Source organism: Labeo rohita, chromosome 21 (genome assembly GCF_022985175.1).
Source record: "Labeo rohita strain BAU-BD-2019 chromosome 21, IGBB_LRoh.1.0, whole genome shotgun sequence".
Classification (NCBI taxonomy): Eukaryota; Metazoa; Chordata; class Actinopteri; order Cypriniformes; family Cyprinidae; genus Labeo; species Labeo rohita.
The window spans coordinates 24,442,749-24,469,004 of record NC_066889.1 but is presented as its reverse complement, the minus strand read 5'-3'; the positions used below and the strand labels follow the sequence as shown (position 1 = coordinate 24,469,004).

General features: G+C 33.8%; 1 protein-coding gene across 1 annotated transcript in view; it reads right to left on the bottom strand.

Moving 5' to 3' along the window:
• Positions 1–26,256, bottom strand: part of LOC127152303 (potassium/sodium hyperpolarization-activated cyclic nucleotide-gated channel 1) — a 132,398-nt gene that overhangs the window by 59,243 nt on the left and 46,899 nt on the right. The window contains exon 3 of the mRNA XM_051092884.1: positions 10,876–11,037. Coding sequence (XP_050948841.1) covers positions 10,876–11,037 — 162 coding nt within the window. The remainder of the gene's footprint in view (positions 1–10,875; positions 11,038–26,256) is intronic.

Genomic DNA, 26,256 nt, shown 5'->3' with positions numbered 1-26,256 from the left:
TATCCAGCTATTCAAGCGTGAACCAATCGGGTGACAGCAGACAGCGTGTGCTGAGAAGAACGGTATAAGATCACATGTAAACCATCCCTGAGGTAAAACTACACACACATTATACTACACACTACATCCTGGAAAAAAAAACATGACTATTTTTTATTTTATTTTATTTTATTTATTTATTTTATTTTTTATATATATATTTTTATAATTGCATTATACATATATCTATTTCATATATATTTAGAACAAACAATGTGAGTGTGTGTGTATATATATATATATATATATATATGTGTATATACACACACACACACACACACACACACACATATAGTCATCTTTTTATTAACGTAAAATGAGATATCATAATATAATACATTAAAATAAAATATAATAATTATAATATAACATCATTATATAATATAATATAATATATTCTAATATAATATAATATAACATTGCTTAACTTTTTAGAAAAGCTGAGAATGCATGTTAAAAAGAACGAAATATTATAATTAATTATAATATTATATATATTTTTGCTGTTATTTGTTGTCTTTTTTCATCTTTTTAATAATGTAAGATGAAATATCATAATGCATTAAAATAAATATAATATCATTATATTATAACATTAATATTAATAGATTATAGAATATTAATAGATATTAATCTATAATATAATATAATATTCAATGAGATCTAGCAATCTAAGGCAACTATTGAAAATCTTACTGAACCTCTTTTATATATAAGGAGTTTATTTGCAAAAACAGATAATTCAGTTTTTTAAAATGTTCAAAAATCATGTTTTTTATTGTTATCATGTTTTCATTGTGTTTTATTGTGTTAGTTAGCTGTTTTTTGTTGTTGTTGTTGTTGTTGTTGTTGGTATTTTTACTTAATCAAAATAACCCAACTGCAATTTGATTCAGATGAACTGAAATGCACAATGAAAAAAATATTTTTAAAAATTGTTAAAAATCTGTTTTTGCAAACGAACTCTTCAGATGCATATAAAAAGTAATTTATTTTGATATGTTTTGTATTTATTTATATTAATATTTTTCAGTATTTTTTTTTTATTTTAAATAAGCTTTCAAAAAACTGAACTTTTAAAATATTTAACAATTCCTATTCAGATTATACAATTCTTGGTGATTTGAATTTGATTTTACATTTTGAATAGTTTAAATATAACAGTGTTCACTCTTACAGCACCAATATTTACATTTTCAATGAGATTTGAACAGAGTTTTATGCAAATGAGCAGAGAAATCAATATCAGTATGAATGTTTCTTGAGACCTAGAAGTGTTTAGGGAATTTTTGGAGATGTTTCAATGTCGCAGTGTGGATATAACTTGATAGCACTCTTAAGATCTGGACAAAATCTTTAAATGTGAAAAATGTCATTTCTGCACCACTGGTGCCATCAAATAAAACTGCAATTCCAGCTGGATTTTCCAAACACTCCGACCACCCTATTTTGCCATTTCCTTCTGCCTGTGTGAGTTGTATTCAAATGATTTATTACAGGCATCCATCGGGATGCTATGGATTATTTTATGTACAGAAGATCAAATGAAGCATCTCATTAAAGTTTGGCAGCAATAGCGCGGACAGTAATGCAAAATTCATGATCGAGTCACATGTACAGAGGAACTTTGCGTGCAACACATCATTCAATTAAAAACTCATTTATTATTTATCATGTGGAAAACAATTATAGTTATTGATGTTTCCTCTTTGCAGTGTGTTTTTGCAGAATGCTCATGTTAGAAACGTGATTTATGGACAGTGTTTTCCACAAAACCTCTGTTGGTTTGGCTGCTGCCAAATCACTTTTTCACATCGTCTGTGCTAAAAAACCTTAAGTGAATAAACTCTTAGCATAATTATCATTTTTTATATGATCATTAAATATGTACTTAACAGAAGGAAATCTACAGTGTTTCTTTGCATAAATTAGCTTTGAATGTACTCAATATGCCCTCTTTAAGTTAATGATGCTCATTTTATGGAAAACAGTTTGTACTTACTTTAAAAAAACATCATGTACTCTTAAGACACATTAAAAGCATTAACAAGTGATCGGAAACATCCAGAGATTTTAAAATGATATAAAAAGCAGAAAAAGTGTGATATCATGTGCATACAATTTTTAAATTTAATATATTTTGTATTTATTTCTATTAATATTTTTAAATATTTTTTACTTCAAATAAGCTTTCATAATTCAAGCTTACATTTAACAAACATCCTATTTAGATGACAAAATTATATGTGATTTTAAATGATTTTTCTGGTTTGTTTATTTTGATCTGAATTGGCTACATCAGTCATTTTATCAGACTTGTGGATTCTTGTGCTGGTAAAGTTTCCTAGTGTCTTTTACCATCTACAGAAATGTTTTAAAAAAGTAATGACCGGTAAAAGTAATCCCTCGTGAAATGGCCCGGTGGTAAAAGCTTGTGAATCATCTCTCTGTGGTCCACGATCGGCCTGTAGGTCAACTATCATTGTACATGAAGCACTCCAAAACTATCAAGAGTATGCTGACCGATGGAAAGATGCACTTCACAACTTCCCAAAGAGACCACGCTTGCTGTTGTGCATCCACTAAAGCTCTTTTTATTGAAAACTACAGTAGGTTGCAAGCTTGCCTAATACAGTATTGCATTCTTATTCAAAGATTTCAAATTTAATATTGCTGTATAATGCATGCTATTGTTTTATCAACATTTAATGATGGTAAACATCACAGACATACACAGTAACAATCAATGGACGAATCTGATATGAAAGCTCTGAAGATGTAAATATTTTTACTGATCGGAAACACTTAATTTGGACGATTCTGACATGAGTTATGTCACTTTTAGGGCTGGAAACTTCAACCCTCATAATGCATTTAGGTCTTTTTTTCCCGGAAGAGATACATAAAAATGACTACAAAAATATCTTTTAGTAAGGGAACAAAACTTCAAAACACAAAACATTTTTCCACTTTATTTACGTATGTATGTATTTATTTTTAATTTTTTATTATTTATTTTTAGGTGTTAAAAATACCTAACAGTACAAAAATAAAATTATCTATGAAGTTATATTACTGTCTCACACACATTTGAGACTAAATTTTGTTAAAAAATGTTTGGCAAACCATTGCTGTATGAAAAATGTATCACTCTTTTAATCTTATGCAAGTAAAATGAAATGTCATTTGAAAACTTTTCAGAGAAGTGTTTGTTGTTTTGATGTTTTTAGTAAGGGAACAAAACTTTGCAAATACTTTAAGAGCCTCAAAATACAGAACATTTTTCCAGATTTATTTATTTATTTTTAATTTTATGTGTTACAAATACCTAATAGTACAAAAATTAAATGATCTATGAAGTTATGTTGTGTGTCAAAATTCAGAAATTCTGAAAGTAAAAGTTTATGCAAGTAAAATTAATTTATTTTATTTGAAAATTTTTCAGAAGAGTGTTTGTTTTAAATGACTTTTTTGATGAAATGCATAGTTTTGCAGTAAGACAACCAAACTTTGCAAATGCTTTAAGAGCCTTAAAATACACAACATTTTTTTCCTGATTTGATTGATTGATTGATTTTTAGGTGTTAACACCTAATATTACAAAAATAAAATTATGAAGTTACATTGTGTCTCACACACTTTTTGGACTGAATTTTGTTAAAAAACACATTTTAGTGAACCATTGCAGTATGAAAAATGTATAACTTTTTTCATCTGAAAGTGAAAGTTTATGCAAGTAAAATGAATTTATATTGTTTGAACTTTTTTTCAGGGTAGTGCTTGTTGTTATGATGATATTTTTGATGAAATTCATAATTTTTACTCAGGGAACAAAACTTGCAAACTGCAAATGTTTTAAGAGCCTAAAAATACACAACATTTCTCAAGTTTATTTACATCTCTTAAGTTTTTGTTTAAAAAAAAACACAAATATGTTTGGCAAACAATTGCTGTATTAAAAATCAATCACTTTTTTTCACCTGAAAGTGAATGTTTATGCAAGTAAAATTAATTTATTTTGTAAAAAAAAAAAAAAAAAAAAAAAAATCAGAGTAGTATTTGTTGTTTTGATGCTGTTTTGTTAGAAATACATATGTAAGTTTCATAAATATGCACTGTTTTTGAGTATAAACCAATTCCATTAATTCCAACAGGATTATTACCATCAATTCTCTGATTATATGCTCCTATAAATTGCATACAGTGATATATTCAAACAAAATTTCTCATCAAAAGACTAAATTTTTTAACAAAAGTTCGATTCAGATGATACAACTCTTTGTGATTTTATTTGTTTTTAAATTTTGAATAGAGTGTTTAAATATCTAAATTTTAAGTGACAGTTGTCAATTTGAGGCAACTATTAAAAAGAGTTTTACACAAATGAGCATGAATGTTCATTGAGACCTACAACTGTTCAGGGCCTTTTTGGAGGTGTTTCAATGTCCCGATGTAGATATAACTTTTCAGGACTCTTATGATCTGGATAAAATAGAGATACTATCTTTAAAGGTAAAATGCATAATGTATGGACCACTGGTGTGATCAGATATTGAATAAATATTGGAAAAATAATGATTAAATACAATGTGATTTTATTTTTAGCTGAGATTACGGGAAAAAATGATGCTACAAGTGTGGAATGTGACCTATCTTGTACCATCTCTTTCGAATAATGAGTTATACGGTGGTTTAAAGTTGCAGTCATTTGGTTTGGATCCTGCTGAGAGAGGCATGTCGAGATCCCCAGACATTCCTCCAACGCTAACCTCTCTGATGGCTAAATTAACCCGACAGCCTGGCCAGTAACGCAGTCGGTGTCGCCTCCTGTCTGCTCCGACTCAATGTCCCAATTAGCACTCCCCCGCCAGGGCATTATATTGTCTTCTTCACTTCGCCCGCCTAAACCCTGAATTACTGAGCAGCAGGGCCACCGCCTCCCTCTGGGACCCCCATCCGTGCACGGGGAAAAGACAGCACCGGGAATCTTTGCTCATTTTTCATCTGCATTGATTTTTTTGGGGAGGAGAAAGTGGTGCAGAGGTAAACAGGGAGGTCATCGATTCAAAGTCACACAAAGACGCTGAGGGAAGGAAAGAGGGAGGAAAACGCACCTCGACTAAGAAGCTACATAAAAATGGATGCGTCTTACGTTACAGAAAAGTAAAACAAAACACTTTCCCCGGCTTTTGATTTTCTGTTTGTTTCTGTTATGATTTTCTGGTTGTGGCATTTATCTGAACCGAGCCCAGGGGAGTGAGACAGATGGAATATAATCATGCAGTCTTGATGTAATTTACAGAAAGGAGGAGGTGGTGCATCTCTATCAGTTTAGAAAGCTCTCGCTGAGGAAATGTCGCGTCAAAACACCTGCAGAATTGATGACTCAATAACAAAAGCTCATTTTAAGAGAACGCACCCTGGCACAATAGACTGTTTTACAATATTAAGCGATCTGCATTCGGTAGTCGTGGTGGATGCACATGTTTGTAGGCGACTGACATTTCAAGAGGCAGTTTCAAGTTATGTCGGAACGATGGTGTTTTCGAAAAGTTTCACTGTCGTTATTTTACATTTGTTGATGCTAGTGCCATTGAAATTGGAATGTAAATACTGATTACTGATTGGAAACTCTTCATTTGGACAATTCTGACATGAATTATGTCTGTTTTTAGCGCAGGAAACCTCAACCCTCACAACGTATTCCGGTTCTCCGGATTTAATCCCTTTTTTCATCTGAAAGTAAATGTTTTCAAATGCAAGTAAAATTAATTTATTTTGTTTGAAAACTTTGTTGTTTTGATGCTGTTTTGTTAGAAATAGGTTGCAATAGTGGCATAGAAATTGTAATGTTTTAATTGCATATATTGATTATTGAAGGATTAAGTGACACTAAAGATTAATGATGCTGAAAATTCAGCTTTGCATCAAAGAAATATATTATATTTTAAAATATATTACATAAGAAAATAGTAAATAGTTTTTCATTTTCATAAATAGTTTTATTTATTTATTTTTTTTTTTGTTAAATGCTTTTTTTTTAATCAAGTATGCATTAAATTTATTAAAAGACTTTAAAAGACTGCAATATATATATAGATTTCAAATAAATTAAGCTTTCTATTCATCAAAGAATCCTTTAAAAATAATGAAAATTGATAATAATAAGAAAAGCTTCTTGAGCAGCAAATCAGCGTATTAGAATGATTTCTGAAGGATCATGTGACACTGAAGACAGGAGTAATGATGCTGAAAATTCAGCTTTGCATCACAGAAATAAATTATATTTTAAAATATATTACACAAGAAAACAGCTGTTTTATTTCTTTATTATTATTATTCTTATTTTTGTTAAATACTTTTTTAAATCAAGGATGCATTAAATTGATTAAAAGAGACTTTAAAACACATTTACATTTTTGCAAAAAAAAAAAAAAAGATTTCAAATAAATAAAACTTTTTAATCATTAAAGTATCCTGAAAAAAATATTGAAAATTGAAAATAATAAGAAAAGCTTCTTGAGCAGCAATTCAGCATATTACAATGATTTCTGAAAAATAATGTGACACTAAAGACTGCAGTAACGATGCTGAAAATTCAGCTTTCACAGAAATTCAGCATCACAAAAACAAATTATATTTTAAAATATATTACACAAGAAAATAGCTGTTTTTTTTATTTATTTATTATTATTTTTTTTTTTTTTGGTTAAACACTTTTTTTAATCAAGGATGGATTAAATTGATCAAAAGAGACTTTTACAATGTTGCAAAAAAATATAGATTTAAAATAAATTACACTTTTTATTAATCAAAGTATCCCGAGGGGGAAAAAAAACTCAAAACAGATAATAAAGCTTCTTGAGCAGCAAATCAACATATTAGAATGATTTCTGAAAAAACAGCAAAAACAGTAACATAATATTTTGAAATATTTTTACTATTTTAAACTGTTTTCTATTTGAATATATTTTAAAATGTAATTTATTCCTGTGATTTCAAAGCTGAATTTGTAGCATCATTACTCCAGTCAGATGATCCTTCAGAAATCATTCTGATATTCTGATTTGCTGCTCAAAAAACATTTATTATTATTATTTTGTTGAAAACAGCTGAGTAGATTTCTTCGATGAATAGAAAGTTCAGAACAGCATTTACCTAAAACAGAAACCTTCTGTAACATTATAAATGTCTTTACCATCACTTTTAAACAATTTAAAGCACCCTCGCTAAATAAAACTATATCTTCTAAATAAAACTAAACTTCTTTTACATTTCCCAACATCATCTGTGGCTACACAGGATAAAACACAAACTTAAGCGTTGATTAGTATGCGTCATTTGCTTTTCATTTTGTTGCATTAGTGATAAAACAATTGTTTTTTGCTGAAGTGAAAAAGAAATGCCCACATCAACTTTTTAACTCGCAAGCACATTATAATTACGCCTTCTACGCTTGTAAGTGGAACTTCCCAGAAGGATTTGAAAGCAGCGTTAAAACTGATTTTGAACAGCCTTTAAAATGCTGTGTATATAGGCAGCTCACTAGGTTTTGTAACAGATCTCAAGTGTTTATGCACTGCAATAAATTCTCATTCTCTGGTTAAAAAGGGAAAAATAAGAAACCTGAGGCTAGAATTTTAAATCAGAGCCACAAGGGACAATTTCAACCTCCTATCGCATCAAACCGCAATGAAACGCCACAAGCGTTTGACCTCTTCTTTAGCTTTAAAAAGATTTCTTAAAAGTGCATATGCATTCAAAAAACACATATTTGGAGCACATTTACTGTATACTGTATAAAAAAGGTTTAGCTTTGTTTTCTTGGATGCTCTTTGCATGCATACCTTCCTTTTTTTTCATCCAAGTTGCGTTTGACGCAAATGAGATAAAACAGACACAGCTAAGGCTTTCATTTCCTCAACGCTAATAGCAGAGCGTCTTTAATTTATCAGAAATGTCACGTTCGACATAGCCAGAGGTTTCACAACATTTCAAAACACGAATATCAATGATTCCCGGTAAGGCCCTTCAGAGCCAAGGGGTCTGCAGTATCACCTCAAAGTTAGATTGAACCCCGTAGCACTTGAGAGGGGATATGGTTGCGTAACAGCGAACAGCCGTATCACCCCACCACCACCACCCAAGACTGTTATCTAATGTGATGCCAAGCTAGCGAGCTCAGACGAATATGCAAAGAGATTTGCACATGCCCATTACAGGCCGTCTGCTGATCTCTGCGCACACTTTCAAAGCGAATGCGTAATTTTTGTTAGCGGGAAATCAGAGAAATCTGACTTCCTAAAGCAGCGTGACACAGTTGGCCTTGAACTAAAAAAACCCTAATGCTTTTACCAGCACTGCAATTTGACCTGGAATGTGAGTTGAACTCATTCGAAAAAAGCTGGGAGAAGAGAAAAAAATTATCTTGGCATTTTAACTTCCATTTAGCACCAACATGATGTGCGGTGAAAAACTACAGCGAGCCATCTGTCCTGATTAGCTGAACAGCTCTCGTTTGATAAAGGTCAAGTGTAGAATGTTCTGCCCAGTGCCTCTCGGATTTTAACAGTAATGGGACGTGCAAATCCAAATATTCATATGCTTGGGTTGTTTAATTTGCTTTGTAAAACATAATATGCTGACTAACTGGTGAGATAACAGCTGCAATACGTTGTATAAGTAAATTCAGATGTTCGTTCATGAGTTTGTCACACACATTGAAATCTGAAACTCAGACTGATATGATTCTCTCAGTTTTTCCACTTTTCATGTAAAACCACCAAAATTGCAATGGACTTACCGGTAATAGCAACTGACACATTGCATTGCATACTGCAGCCCACTTTTGATTGTCTGAATGAACTAGGCACTTATCATTTCACATATATACACTGCAAATCAAAACATAAATCAGATTATACTACCATTCAAGGATCTTGGGTCCATACAATTTAATGTTTTAGAAAAAAGTCGGTAGCAATTTATTTTACAGCCCTGTTCCACATGTACACTACCAGTCAAAAGTTTTTGAACAGTAAGATTTTTAATGTTTTTTTTTTTTTTTTAAGTAGTAAAGTTTTTTAAGTGCTTTCTATTTGAATATATTTTAAAATGTATTTCATTCCTGTGATCAAGGCTAAATTTTCAGCATCATTACTCCAGTCTTCAGTGTCATGTGATCCTTCAGAAATCATCCTAACATGATGTTCAAGAAACATTTTTTATTATTATAGTCAATATTTACAACAGTTAAGTACTTTTTTTTTCAGAATTCATTGATGATGCTGCATGAAAGGATGCTTTAAACTGATCAAAAGTGATGAAAAATACATGTATACTGTTACAAAAGATTTTTATTTCAGATAAATGCTGTTCTTTTGAACTTTCTATTTATCAAAGAAATCTGAAAAGGTTCTACTCAGCTGTTTTCAGCATAATAATAATAAATGTTTTTTGAGCAGCAAATCAGAATATTAGAAAGATTTCTGAAGGATCATGTGACTGGAGTAATGATGCTAAAAATTCAGCTGTGCAATCAAAGGAATAAATTACATTTTGAAATATATTCAAATAGAAAACAGTTGTTTTAAATAGTAAAAATATTTTACAATTGTACTGTTTTTGCTGTACTTTGGAACATTTCAATGCAGGTGAGCAGAAGAGACTTCTTTAAAAACATTAAAAATCTTACTGTTCAAAAACTTTTGAATGGTAGTGTACATACTATGTACTTATTATATTAATAACATTAACTAGGTAATAACTTGGTACTAACCCTGAATGTTCAACCCAAAAGTATTTTATGTTCAGCAAGGTTGCATTTATTTGATTAAAATACAGAAAAAAAACTGTAATATTGTGAAATATTATTACAATTTAACAGAACAGTTTTCTATTTTAATATGTTTTAAAATGTAATTTATTCCCGTGATGCAAAGCTGAATTTTCAGAAGCCATTACCCTAGTCATTCTTACTCCTGTATTTTATTTTTTATAACTATTTTGATGAATATAAAACTCAAAATGAACAGCATTTAATGTCATTTTTATAAACAATGTCAAATTTTCACTGTCACTTTCAATCAATTAAATGCATTTTTGCAGAATTAAAAAAAAAAAATCTTACTGATCCTAGACTTTTAAATGATAGTGTATATAATTCTGCCTGTAAAATATCTAGTTTATTTGTTACTAATTGCTAACATTTTTTCAACTGGCAAACTAATTTACTGCTTACATTTTCCTCACAAATGCAACACATTTTAAAACTCAAATTTCAAAATGATTTTGGTTCCCGGCAAACTGTTAAAAACATTGCAGTAAGGCAATCAATCTGGAACTTTGTTATTTTTACAAGTGCTTTTCAGTTTTATGCATTATGCATCAGACAGTCAGACAAACAGCAAAGACTAGTGAGGTAACAACCTCTACACATACTTCACTTTGATACGCCATTTTATTATTACCAGTGTTAGCAGGTGCTTTCTTTGTTCTTCTGTATTTTCCAGGAGGTGAATTCATGTGGTGATTAAGGATAGTATTTTGCTGTCATAACCAACAAAGCCACTCATAGGTCCATAAGAGTAGCCATAGAAACGAGTAATTTCTTCTAAGAGTAGTCATCTCATAATTATGGTAATTCTGTCACTATGTGAACGCAGCATATATTTACTGTCACTATTAAGTTTCTTAATGAAGAACTGTTAAACATTTAGAGAACATTTTCACTAAATCAATTTCTTGCCCACTGATCAAACGATCTTTTTGACCCGAGTTCGAAATAAAAATCGGAAAATAGTTCTGAAAGAGGAATGAAAAGTTTCGAATACTTACAACCATACCGTTTAGCGACACCCAGCAATCAGGAGGGAAGTCTTGCAGGAGAGGCACCAGGAACTGCAGGCATCCGTCCCAGTGACACAGCAACAACATCATGCCAATCAGATTAAAGATTCTTACCACTGCACTCGCCAGGTCATACGTCATATGAAAAATCTGGAGGAGGAACACAAGTAGAAAAAGAGGTCAGTGGTTAAAGAATCTTGCACAGGATGACGTTTTGTTGAATAACAAAAAGTAATACTTTGCAGATTACAGGATTCGTACAGAAATTCCAGCACTTTCAAGGACTTTTTTCAAGCACTTCTTTTTTTTTTTTTTTAAAGACTTCGATTAGAGATCTCACTTATCAAACAATGTCTTCTCTTTCAAATTCTAAATTCTAATGAACTTTTTTAAGTGATTTGTATTTGTGTATACTTTCTTTTTTCTTTGTTTTGTTTTTATAACTGTACTGCCTTAGTGGTTTGATGTTTTCTACTGTTTAAGAAAAAGAAAAATCAGGAAAAAAATGATTTCGCTCCAAAATCCTGATCTGAAACAAATGATTCTCACTCTGAAGTCCCGATCTGAATCAAATGAACCATCATTTCAGATTAGGACTTGGAACGCGGATTGCGAATCATTTGACTTAGATTGGAATTTTGTATATCTTAAATCATCTTTTAGATCAAGACTTTAAATTCATTCACTTTGCTAAATAATTCACAAACCCGTTTCGATCTAAATCAAATGATTCGCCATCCGCGTTTTGAAGTCCCGATCTGAAACAAATACATTTTGTGATACGCAATCTGTCTGGAGCACTTTGAAACAGTGAATCACTTTGCGATGCAATGGTTTAGCTGATTCAGAGTTTCGAAAAACTCACTTGTTGGGCCTCACGATTCACTCATCACTACATGCTATTTAAAATAATTTTTTTCATTTTTTAAATAAAATTAAATTCTTTATTGGTTTCAAAAAGAACCTCCATGGAACCTTTTTATTTGTGTTCTTAAAAATTATTAAATGGGACCACAAAACCAGTCTTAAGTAGCATGGGTATATTTGTAGCAATAGCCAAAAATACATTGTATGGGTCAAAACTATCGTTTTTTTTTTTTTTTTTAATGCCAAAAATCATGTTCCATGAAGATATTTTGTACATTTTCTTACCATAAATATATCAAAACTTAATTTTTGATTAGTAATATGCATTGCTAAGAACTTCATTTGGACAACTTTAAAGGTGATTTTCTCAGTATTTTGATTTTTTTGCACCCTCAGATTCCAGATTTTTTTATCTCGGCCAAATATTGTCCTATTTTAACCAATCGAACATCAATGGAAAGCTTATTTATTCAGCTGATGTATTAAATCTCAGTTTCAGAAAACAATCACAAAAGCTTTTAAGAACTGTTCACTAAAAATTTCTTTGGGGAACCCAAAAATTCTTCTTTGGAATTCACTCTTGAAAATAAAGGTTCTTCATTAGCATTAATGGTTCCATGAAGAACTATAATCATCACTACGTGCTATTTAAAATCATTACAAGCGATGTCAAAATTCTAAAATAAATGTCTCTTTTAATTTGATCTAGTTTTTGCTAGTGAATCACTTAAAATGAATGATCGAAGTCATGAGTTTGAATCAATCAGAGCGGTTCCAGTATAAATGACTCAATTAATTTGGTTCATCTGTTCCTCTTTTCGCGTCTTCAGCCATGTTTAAACGACACAGTCAGTACTACTGGCTTAGCTCGCTAGTTTTATGACATTAACTGAAATAAGCAAAAAAGGTATGATGTTTTTTGAATTGTGTGAAAAAATATGTTCTTAATGAAAAAATGTAGCACTTATTTCATAGATACATTGTCTTTCAATAATTCAAGAACTTCTGTAGGAGTTCTTAAAGTACCTCTATATTGAGTATATATTGCTATTTTCAAGGGTTTTCTAAGCTTTAAATTTCAAAAAGTCAAGTACTTCAAGCACTTCAAGCATCATGTACGAACTCTGAGATTAAAGGGTTTACACAAAAATGAATATTCTGTCCTTAATTACTCACCCTAATTTTGTTCTTTCATCTTCAGAAAACAAATTAAGATATTTTTGATGAAATCGAAGAGCTTTCTGGCCCTGCATAGACAGCAATGCAACTGAAATGCTCAAGGCTCAGAAAGGTAATGAGGACATCATTAAAATAGTCTATATTCAACCATAATTTTATGAAGCTACGAGAATACTTTGCGTCGTGGTATTCTTGGAAACGTGCAGCGAAGACTGACACAGAAAAGAAGAAACTGTTGAATAAAGTTGTCATTTTTGTTGTCTTAGTGCACAAAAAGTATTCTTGTAGTTTCATAAAATTACAGTTGAACCACTGATGTCACATGGACTATTTTAATGATGTCTTTACTACCATTCTGGGCCTTGAACGTGGTAGTTGCGTTGCTGTCTATTCAGGCTCAGAAAGCTCTCGGATTTCATCAAAAATATCTTCATTTGTGTTCTTACAGGTTTGGAATGACATGAGGGTGAGTAATTATTAACAGAATTTTCATTTTTGGGTGAACTATGCCTTTAAGAAAACAGTATGTCATGTGACATACTGGACTGGAGTAATGGAGTAACTATTTCTTTTGTTTTTATTTTTTCCAGCCCACACAGCCATGTGATTTATTCAACAGGAAAGTAATATCAGAGTTCAGAGAAAGTAATTGCATTTTGATTATTATTATTGTTTTTTTATGTATAGCATGCACTGATGAGTCATGCACAAACAAATCAGTGTCATTTTTTAAGTAAATGAGGTACATTTTGATTTCATTTAGTCTTTAACAACTCAACTTAATTGCAAGACTGAAAAGCTACTAGATACGCCTTGCAGTCTGTGTCCTGCTCTAACTCCCTTGTTCTTAATAATCAGTGTCATCAGAATCGCTATGTAGACAGAGCTGTGAATGTCGCGCCTTTTCACCTCTTCGTAGATTTATATTGCTAATAATGCAGCGAGAACAGAGCCAACATCACGGAAACACTGCGTCTTGCAGAATGACGAGTCACTGCCCTGGAGGATTCAAAACAATTACGCTCGACCCCAAAGACAACAGTCAACACGAGAAAAGAAGATGTGTTATCCATCTCATCTCCGCCTACTAAAAGGTCTGATACTTAATAGCTCCGCATCAATAAAACTGCAGTGAAAAGGGCTGTTCTACAATCCGCAGCAGTTCTCAACTGGTTTTGCTTTAGAGTCCAGAGTTTACTTTAGCTAATTGTAATGCCGCATTGTGAAAAAGTCACCAAAATGTTTTTGCAAACAATCCTGAGATGTTTTAATTGCTGAGAAGAATAGCTAAGCTGGCCTTAGTTGGTCTGTTGGCTAGTTTTAGAGGGGTTTTGAGCATGGCCAGGTTGGGAAACCATCTTAAGTCAGCTATGCAATGGCCCAACAATATGCAAAATAATTAACTTACCACAAGCTAAATGGAAAACTTGACAAACAACATTTAAAGTGTTGATTCACCAGATTGGAACAAATACTCAAAATGTACCATATTACCAAGTGAAAGATGATTTTGGACGAAAATACACTTTTAAAAACATAAAAGTTCTTTATTGGTTCCAAAACAAATCTTCAACTTCTATGGAACCTTTTCATTTGTGTTAAAAAGTTCTTTAAAATTATTAAATGGGACCACAAAACCAGTCCCAAGAAGCATGGGTATATTTGTAGCAATAGCCAAAAATTCACTGTATGGGTCAAAATTATCAATTTGTCTTATATGCCAAAAATCATTGGGATATTAAGTAAAGGTTATGTTCCATGAAGATATTTTGTAAACTTTCTACTGTAAATATATCAAAACTTAATTTTTGATTAGTAATATGCATTGCTAAGAACTTTATTCAGACAACTTTATAGGCGATTTTTTTTCCCCCAGTATTCAGATTTTTTTTGCACCCTCAGGTTCCAGATTTTCAAATAGTTGTGTATCTATATATGCATCAATGGAAAGCTTATTTATTCAATAAATTGTGTTTTTTATACAGTTTTTTACAGTGTGGTTATGTGGTCCAGGGTCACAAATGCTTTTTAAGAACTGTTCACTAAAAGGTTCTTCTTTGGAATTCACTCTTGAAAATAAAGGTTATTTTTTAGCATGGATGGTTCCATGAAGAACTATGAACATAAATGGAACCTTTACATTACACAAAAGTTTCTTTGGGCTAAAGGTTCTTTTAAGAACCAAAAATGGTTCTTCAATGGCATCAAAAATGGGAACCAAAAATGGTTCTTCAATGGTATCATTGAATAAATCCCATTGGAACCTTTATTTTTAAGTGTGCACCTTTGAAAGATTTTCTTCTCCCTTCTAAAAGCATACTTATTGTACTACCCTAAATAGGCACGATTTTATTGTAAGTTGCTTTTCATAATTTGCATTTAGCATTGTCAGAACAGACCCGCTACTTGTTTTGGTCACGACCCACCCGTTGAGAACAGGTTTCATTGAAAATGCCGCCCACAGCTGCTCTTACGTGAAACATTAGGTGCTTTTACACACGATTGCAAGAGTCCTCATCTGTCTTAGCGAACGCCTGGGATATTTGCATGTTTTTTTTGTTTTGAGCCAAGGTAGATTTGGTTTATGTTTCACAAGAGTGATACAGCCAGGAGCCAAGAGAGGGAGAGGGAAGCATAGAGGGAGATATAAAACAGGGGACATGGCCTGAAATGATATGAGATTACATATAAACACAGCAGATGATTAGTCATATGCAAAGTACATTGTGCGCTGGCACAACAGAGACTCAGAGGGGTGAAAGGCTTCGAATTCCAAAAAAATCAATTCAGCCTTGGCAAGACGGAAGCGGGTGGCAATTTTAAATGGAGTGAAATAATGTAGAGAAATGGATAAGGGGTTAGAGGAAGTGTGTGTGTGTGTGTGTGTATGTGTGTGCGTGTGTGAAAGAGATACACATTTATTCTTGTTTTGTTTTGCTGTTTATTCAGTGTAGTCGACCGGAAGAAACTGTGGTTGTTATACAATTCACATTGTATCTTTTTTTTTCTTTTTTTACATTTAGGATAACACATCTTCTCAGACTATTTACAACATAATTGCATTTTACTCCCGTAATATGACACACTGCTTGGATTAAACAGGATTTTCAAGTAATAAAAAATGTTTGGCAGGACTTGATTTTATCCTTTGCAAATTAAATGAATTGTAAAAGTGGTCTCCACTGTATATGACAGGTTGGAAAATAAGAGGAATTGGTCATTGGTAAAAATAAACATTTTTCTTTTTGGAATAACATGCACCGATGAACACAAAATGACCAGAGATGCATATTTAAAAAGCGATTTTGATCAACCCAGGCTCATTGGAAAAACGTGCACGTAGTGACATTTTGTAAAATTATGTAAAATGTCTAATGAATGACATCTAAAGAATGATTAGTTCTATTGCAATCATTTAAAAGTTAATCTGGCAAAATCTGGCAACACTGTATTGCTTTGTTTGTTGTATATCAAGTTCAGAAATTAAATGTTTACAATATCGCATTTGAAAATAACATACCAACTACATTAAAACCTACCCTAGACTTAACTTATAGTGTTAATAAAAGCAAACGCGAGATAAAAATGCATTTGCTTAAGCAACCATGCCATTTTAGCTTGTTTCTATAAGGACTATCGGGTGAGCTACAGAGCAAGTTTACTGCACCAAAAAAGTTATGATTATGTTATACACACATCAAAATGTATTACTTTACAAATCATGCACTATTGTAAAAGTGTTTTACACTTTAACATAACAGAATTGTGCAAGAAACTGCATGAATGTATGTCTTTGTTAATCAATAATCTTCCCCGTAATCATAATTTGTTTGAAAAGTTGTTGGTGTTTTACCGTCACTAGTTTTTATTTCAGCTGGAAAGTACAATGAATTGCATGTATAGGTAGATACATTTAGATATTTAGATAGAAGCATGTTTTTTCCAACAAGATTTCCAAGTTGGAAATCTATATCACTACTATGAAATACTCCGACATTACAATTCTGTCTGAAACTTTAAACTTCACCTCCTACAGCTTGATAATTTAAATTGGTCAGTTTCATTCGACATGAATAACGAGACAGATCCCGTTGGTTAATCAGACAAGCTCATGTTATAGCGGCGTGCGCTCGTCCATCGTTAGCGAACGGCACGGGATAAAAGGTTTCAACGGCACTGGCTCCGAACAAAGCCGATGTTCTTTCCTGAACGCCTCCGTGGGCACCCTCGCTAATTCAGCCATCCCTCATTTGCATGAAAAGCCCATTAACTCCACACATCACTCAATTCCTTTTCTATGCGGGCCAGTTATTTCATTATAAAGCCCTGGCCGGAGAAACTCAATACTTACCCCCCCTCAAAAATATCTCTACTAATGTTTTTCCCCAGCTCTAGTGGTCACTGGTTTTCCTTGATAAACCCTGAATTGCATTGGATATTTCCCCTGCCAAATTAAGGCAGGATTTGAAGCTGAAGGTAATTGTTATCTATTTTTAAGTTGATGGGATTGCTCTTGCACTCCACATACGGCTGGAATTACTAAGGTGTGAATTTGATGGCGTTTTAATGGCCGCTTATGGTATGGGCCTGATGGGTTAAGTTCATTTTATGCTCCACAAAACCCACAGTGGGATGTGGTGACCTTTTGTAGTCTCACACTATTTTTGAGTTACTGCAAAGAAGCCAAGGCGTCACTGTGAGTTAACAGTACAGACTGCAAAAACTGTCTCTGCAAATTTCTCTCAGAGTTTGACACTTGTAATGTGATACAAAAGTATTTCTTTATGAAACACAGAGGCTGTTGGATTTCTTTCTCGTGGGTACATTTTGCTATAATGAGAACATATGTTTTAAATCTATGTATATCATGTTACATATTAAAATGTCTCTTATTGTAAATAGTTTAATCAAAATATAACTTTCTCCATCTCCATTTCTTGTATAGTAAGCAAGGTCATTTGGACTGGGAAAAATTCCTGCTCTATATCATTTCTTGTTGTTTAATGTGAAACACATCATGTTGCTGCAGCTAAATGTGTTGTGAATGTTGGTCCAAAGTGTTTTTCTCCATCCCACTTGTTGGTTGATTCTAGCTTTGTGTTGCTTTCAAAATATTGCTTTGTTTATTTAAGCATTTCTGACCAGTTCAGCATAGCAACAGTGTCTCAGCCAATGGCATGAGTTTGGGGTGTGGCCATCTTTTTATTAACCAATGGCATACTGCAGTTCTTGGAAGCCTGTTTAAAAACCTTCTTTTTATGATTTTAATTTCGACACAGAAATAACACACTTCACCTTTAAGTTTTTGTGGAGAAAAATGACATGAATGACAATGAGTTTAGCTTTTGAACAAATCCTGCGGCACCTCTTGAGTTGTGAGGTCAAGAATATTGTCAAAACGCATTAACCTTCAAATTGGCCTGAGGTAATGGCTGTATCTTATATACACATGACTAGCATTTTATCTATATTGGTTTTCCTAGTCTTGTAAATACACCTCATGGGGCTGACACACAATATCAGAAAGTGCTGACATGTCAAAGACCCTCAGTGCCAATGAATCAATGCAATCTGAAATCAATATCCACAAACAGACCTAGACACTAATGGTGCTTTTCCACTGCGTGGTACAACTGGACCTGACTCGGCTTGGCTCGCTTTACTTTGGCTCCGTTTGTTTTTCCACTGCCTCATCTACTGACCATGATACAGCTATTTCTTTTTTCAACCTGTGTGCAACGGTCGTTTAAAGCAAGATGTTTAAAAAGAGTTGTGCGAACAAATAATATTGCGGTGGCTGTTGCTGACTATTTCAAACTAGCGGGTTTGGTGTCTCATGTCACAAATCCAGTGACGTTAATAGTGACGATTCTCTTTGACCAATCAGTGATCTACAGTGTCACATTTTAGTATCGCTACAGAACCTCAGTCGCCAGTTACTAGGTACTATACACAGTGGAAATCCCCCCTAAAGTGAGCCATACCAAGCGTACCATGCAAAAGGTTTCTCTGGCTAGAATTATGGCTAACTAAACATGCCTTACACAAGTATGCTAATGTTTAGCCAATGCATTGCACGTGTCTTGTTAAACAACTCTTGCATTGCACTAGGGGTAACAAGACTCAATACTCTAGGGTGGGATAGAGTTGCAAGATAGAGAAGCAGATGTGTAGATGTGTTGTAATTCAGGTAGCTAGCTATAAACAGGCTGACAATGTACTAAACTATAGCTCTGTCATGCCATTATCTTAAGTGAAATGGAAAATTGGCTGTAGAAAGAGGTTGTTTATGCTAATGTCTGTAGTAGTGCCACTTTGTGGCAATCCTGGCAATGCAACCCATATTTGTTTGCTTAGGAATTCAATTCTGACACATTGAAAGCAAACTTTTGCATTTCTAGGGAAAAAGTCCAAATTTCAGTCATACAGTGGTTGGAGGTGATTCACCATTGGAGAGTTGAGATCCCAAACTCATTTTATCCCCATTCTACCCTTGAACAAAGCAATTAACCCCAGGCTGCTCCGTAGGGAACATTTCCACGATTGTTTTCCTGTAAGTCACATTGGATAAAAGAGTTAGTTAAATTGTATTAGCAATTTCGCCATAGAGAATAATCAAATAATAGCTTGAGGACATTATTTTGGAGTTTACATACAAATAATGTGTGTTACATGTTTTCCTTCATGTCTTTGAACTCTAACATACAACGGCACTGGGTAGAGGTGAAGCACTATGGGAATGCTAACCAACAACTCTCAATTGATGCTCAAGGTTACTGGTGGAAGGGCACACAGCACTTAAAAGATCAGACCACCAGCGTCAGATAACCCCTACCAGGCACTGCCACGGACACGGATCGAACAAATGAGCCAACCCCCAAAGCATTCTACATCATACAGAAAAATCATACAGTTAATCACTTAGAAAGGTCTCCTAGACGCACTGCATGATTTGAGGTATGAAAGCATTTCCTGATAATTTACTCACCCCCATGTCATCCAAGATGTCCATGTCTTTCTTTCTTTAGTCGGAAAGAAAATAAGGTTTTTGAGGAAACCATTCCAGGATTTTTCTCCATATAGTGGACTTCAATGGGGATCAGTGGGTTGAAGGTCCAAACTGCAGTTTCAATGCAGCTTCAAGGGGCTCTACATGATCCCAGCTGAGGAATAAAGGTCTTATCTATCGAAACAACTGGTCACTTGATAAAAATAAAAAAAAAAGTGTACTTTTTAACCACAAATGCTCATCTTGCACTAGCTCGACTTTACGCATTACGAATTCACGTTGGAAAGGTCAAGCATGACGCAGGCAGACATACTGACCCAGTGTTTACAAAGCGAACGTCCAAAGTAAGTCAAACACCCTTTACAAAAATGGTAAAACAATGATGGCAGACAATTTTGAAGTTGGAGGAGAAAATGAGATGGAGTTTTTCGACCTACCCTACCTTTTTGAACCAAAGTACACAGACAAACGTGATCTTTCCAACGTGATTACAAGTGCGTGAAGTTGTAGACAAGCATTTGTGGTTGAAAAGTATAGAAATGCTTATTTTTTTAGAAAATGACTAATCGTTATGCTAGATAAGACCCTTATTCCTCGGATGGGATCGTGTAGAGCCCTTTGAAGTCCACTATATGGAGAAAAATACTAGAATGTCTTCCTCATAAACCCTAATTTTCATTTTGAATGAAGAAAGAAAGGCATGAACATCTTGGATGACATAGGGGTGAGTAAATTATCAGACATTTTTATTTTAAAAGTGAATTAATGCTTTAATTTGAGGGTGTTCTAGGTATTGGCATAGTGATTCTTGTCTTACAAGCAGTAAAAGAAAAAATACAGACTTATCACACATTGAGTTCTTTAGACCAGGGTTAAAGCCCCAGTTTAAAAATTCCTTATTTAGGCCACATACCTTCCGATTTTACAGTTTGAATAGCTGTTAACTTATACATTATAAATGTAAAATGTGATCAATGTTTCTTTCAAAAGAGCTTGGTTAAAAACTCTAGAGGAGCAGATGAACAAGCTGAACTGAGTAGGAGGAATAGACATAAAAAAGGAAAATTGTTTATAATGCTAATAAGTAGGCAATAGAAACATGGACAGCTGAGTCAAGCGGAAAGATCGGTGAATGCCAGACCAAGCCTCGGGCGCTCTACACTTTCTTACTATCAATTATTCTCCACCTCGCTCTCAAACTAGATTGTTTATCTTTCTGTTCTCTGCTCGGATGCAGATTCATTTAGTTGATAATATAATTATGCATTAGTTGCATTCCTCCACAATGTTATTGTCTGTCCCGAATGTATAAACCTCAGTGGGTTTGTAAGTTGTGTTCCATTGAGCCCCAGTGCCTCATGGGAAGTGTGATCAGGCTTATGAGAGCAGTGCATCCCAAGGCCAAGGTCTCCCAGAGGAGTACAACCTGATGCGTTATCTATATTTTATTTTCTTCCTTTCTTTTGCTCACAAATGTACAGTATATACTATGGTAACCATTATTAGTGCCAGAAATGTCAATTTTTCATAAGGAACTAAGACCAGATGCCACTTATAATAATAATACAAAAGAGGTTCTTGCTGTGATTTAAACTAGAACAGCAGCATGAACATCTACATTTGCTCCATGGTAAATTAATGTTAATAATGTAATGTCATTAATTTTACAGTACAAAGTAAATGTGTTGTAAAACATTAGGAACATTTCTGTTCACTTACACTGATAATTTAATTCATAATTGCTTACAGATTAGTTTTTTTCTTATTCAGTAACTGTGATGTTTGCCTGGTTTTAAATTGCAGTTTGTGCAGTCTTTAATCATGTTACTGTGTAATTTAACAATTTATAAAAGGAAAAAGCACATAAAATGGTTTTGCAAGGTCATAATTTATTCTAGCCCAAATAAGAATAAAATCCAATCAGTTTATGAATGCATTTTCATCCTAGGAATTATTGTAAAAATGTGCTTTAACCTAAATTGCAGCAAAAATGTTCTTATATATACAATTCACTGCAGTTTTTCAGTAGAAATGAACACTAGTGGGAGTAAAAGATCAACAATTTCTATTGATTTTCATGCAAATTATTGTTATGGCGCAAATTATCAATCAATAAAGAGTTGTTTTCATGCAGTTCCTTGCACAATGCTATGTTATGATCTCAGTGCATGATTTGTAAACATTTGCATGATGCTTTTTGATGTTGTACAATGCATAACCAGCTCCATATGCATTTTTATGTCACGTTAGGTTTAGTGTATTTTCTACAGTATGTTACTTTCAAATGCAAAATGGCATTAACCTTTTAGCACCACTAACCGGACTGCTGCAGTATGTACAAAAACCAAAGTAGTAAAAGATGTTCATTTGTTTGGGATAAAACTGATTGTGAAAACTAAACTTTGAGAGTGTCGCAAAACGCTCAAGAAGCAACGTAATATCCCATTTTCCTAAAGAGCCTGGGTTGCACATTTTACTGAAAATCTTGCTGATCGCAGCAAACCCTCATTCATTCCTATGTGAACCCAATGAACTGCAATTCTGCAGGAAACGCTGCTCAAACTCCATACTTTCTCTTGTTTTCCTCTCTATTCGTCTTCTCGACCTCCTTCTGTATCTCCACACTCTTTCTTTCTCTCCTCCCACCGCTGTCTCTGGGAATGGCTCGGGCAACAGCAGTGATACAGTAGAGGCTTCTGTAACTCTATTAATCTGCCCGTGTGAGAGATACTGTAGCGGTGTACAGTGCGCCAGGGCTAAAATTAGCCCACGGCTGTGAGGCCTGATGTTTCACAGCGCCCTGACCCATCACCATTCCAGCACTATCTCACATCCATGCATGCTTTGCACACTGACACGCTGCTGAAACGCACATATCCTCACAGACTGCATCTCTAGTAACAATCACACTCAGACAGATGCACGTCTTGAGTACAAAATGTAAGTAAAGATGAAGTGTAATGACAATTTAAGTAGTCATTTTAATGTTTTTGTAATAGGCACTGAAATACAGAAACCCTGTCTATGAGGTTGCAATCCCAGAATGGTTAGTGGTTAGTGATCATTTTCATTTAAAGGGACAGTTCACCCAAAATTGAAAATTACCCCATGATCAAGCCATCCTAGGTGTATATGACTGAATACAATCAGAGTTATATTAAAAAAAATGTGTTGGCTCTTCCAAGCTTTATAATGGCAGTGAATGGGTGTTGAGATTTTGAAGTCCAATAAAGTGCATCCATCCATCATAAAAAGTGCTCCACACAGCTCCGGGGGGTTAATAAAGTCTCCTGAAGTGAAACAATGCATTTGTTTAAGAAAAATATCCATGTTTACAACTTTAGAAACCATAATCTCTAGTGTTTGCTAACTGTTGTACACGTGTTCAACGTAGCATAAGCTACCGGATTTTGTTTGTCACTTCACTACGCTACGCCTACATCATCTGCTGAAATGCCACTCTCTTGTAAATGTGTGTACGACAGTTAGTGTAAGATAGAGATTACAATTTACAATTTAAGTTGTCTATATGAATATTTTTTGCTTAGTTTCAGAAGGTCTTTAGTAACCCCCCAGAGCCATGTGGAGCACTTTTAATGATGGATGGACATATTTTGGGGCTTCAAATTCCCAACACCCATTCACTGCAATTATAAAGCTTGGAATTGGAGCATTTTTTTAACATAACTCTGATTGTATTTGTCTTAAAGAAGAAACTCGTATGCACCTACGATGGCTTGAGGATGACTAAATCATACGGTAATTTTCATTTTTGGGTGAACTAACCCTTTAAGATGGTTGATGGAAATGACTTTCTTCTTTTAGACGAATATAATCAGAGTTATATTAAAAATATTCTGGCTATTCCAAGCTTTATAATGGCAGTGAATGGGTGTTGAGATTTTGAAGTCCAATAAAGTGCATCCATCTATCATAAAAAGTGTTCCACACAGCTCTAGGGGGTTAATAAAGGCCCTCTGAAACTAAAACTGCATGTCCACCAAAGAGTTTTCCCAGCAGCTAGTGTAGTTTTTTAACTGTTCTCAATGGGAGCGTTTTTTAAAAAAGGCAGGAGTGTGCAGAGCGCCGAGCATATTTTTCACATTGAGCATTTTTTTCTCTGCGCTGAGAGTTGAAGAATGTTCAACTTTGAGCAAAACACTGCATGCATCACTGTCACTTTCTAGTCAGCTAACCAATCAGAGTGGAGGAGGGGCAGGACTAATACCACCCTGCTTCTACTACAACTGAACGACAATGGAGAAGTTAATATTGCTTGTGTCTGAGTATTTTTCTTTAACAGACTGAATTTCCAGACTACTATATTATTGTTATGAAATTAATAATTAGAAAAGCATTTCATTCCCATTTTGTACTTCTAATTCGTGATCGTTGTTTTGTTTTGCACTCTCCTTTGCGCTTCCATGTTCGTTACTTCTCACCAGAGCTTACGCTATGCCTACATCACACCTACATCATCCATTAGCTGTGTGGAGCACTTTTTAATGATGGATGGACATACTTTTTTAGGCTTCAAAATCTCAACACCCATTCACTGTCATTATAAAGCTTGGAAGAGCCAGGTCCCTTTTTAATATAACTCTGATTGCATTCATCTGAAAGATGAAAGTCATATACACCTAGGATGGCTTGAGGGTAAATAAATCATGGGGTAATTTTAATTTTTGGGTGAACTATCCCTTTAAGATTGCTGATGGAAATGTCAACTTTATGTGTTATGCGTTAATATAGAGGTGCTATAGTGGCAATTAGTATAAACATTCTTCTTCTGTGGTCGAAAATGTTGATGAGATTGCTAGTTAAAGTTAAATAATGTTGAGTTCTTTATAGTTAGCTACCTAGTTAGAGAACTAAGGCTAAGTATATACTATAGGCTATTACAAGAACATGAACTTGCAGTACATCAGCCAAGCATACACATACAGACAAGCACAGTGCTAACCTCAGAAGCACTGACACAAAATTCAAAAAGACTCACTTTCTCTCAACACACCAACACATTCACATACACAGACTGAAGCTAACAACATCTAAGGGTTTAACTGCTCCTTTAGGACCCAAAAAAGACACGAAAATGGAAAAAAGAAACAGGATTAGCAGGAAGGTACACGTTAGCCTATTAGCATTGCTAATGTTTCACAGTTCTGGATGGATACAGAGAGACCCTGACAGCCGCCTGGGTGCTATTCATCAACAAAACATTACTGAAAAAAGACACAGTGGTGAAAAGGAGGAGACTGTGTGAAAGAGCGATCATAGCTATGATCAAAACAGCTTTAGCTTTGCTAACATTCAGCTCTGTTGGGGCCTAAACAGGTTCTGGCAGAGACTCTATGATTTAATACAGTATTTCTGTATTATTTGTACACTGACTGAGGCCAACAAATAAACATAGCATAACGTGATATAACAACCCAAGCTAAATTATGATTTCATGGGCAGTATGAATGAATTAAGGACTTATTTTCATGCAGTTCCTCACACAATTTTATGTTGGTTTTACTACAGTGAATGATTTATAAACTATAATACATTTTCATGTTTTCCTCACTTAACAAGCTCTGTATGTTTTTTTTTTTTTTTTTGACAAGTAAACTTGCTCAGTTGCTCACCTGGTAAGGCATTACACTCATGTAATTTTATGTCGCATAAATGTCACCACAGGCATGTTTTTCCCCACTGAGCCAGGGCTGCAATATAAATATCACGGGACAAGGAGAGATAGAAAGAGATTTGTGGGTGATAAAGATAAGGAGACATTCCGATTGTCTCAATCTGATTTGCGTATGTGAATCTTTAATCCTCATTAAAGAGTTTATTAGTCAGTTCCTGAATGGGGTTCACAGCAAGGAGACTCGTGCTAACAGAATTAGCTTTTATCATTATAACAGCTCTGTTAGAGACAATGCATTCATGCATAGTTCACAGTTTGAACATTTCTTTCATGTATCTAATACAGAAATGCATGCTAACATGTCTTCTGTCACTATAATTTGACATTGTGTATGTGCATAACCTCTGTTAAAGGTTATCAAGGATTAACAGGGACTAATTTGCCAGGATTAAAATCCACGACTGAACTCATTACAATGACGAAAGAAAATAGTGCCAGGTAATTTTATTTTATTTTTTTAATTCTATATATTTTACATTGCATAACAAAATCTCTGAAATCTTGCTCTTGGGGCTTTTTTTTTTTTTTTTTTTGATATACTAATGATTTTATTATTCAGCATATATAATTCAAAATGTATTTATATATGCATTTATACAGTATGTATTATATATATATA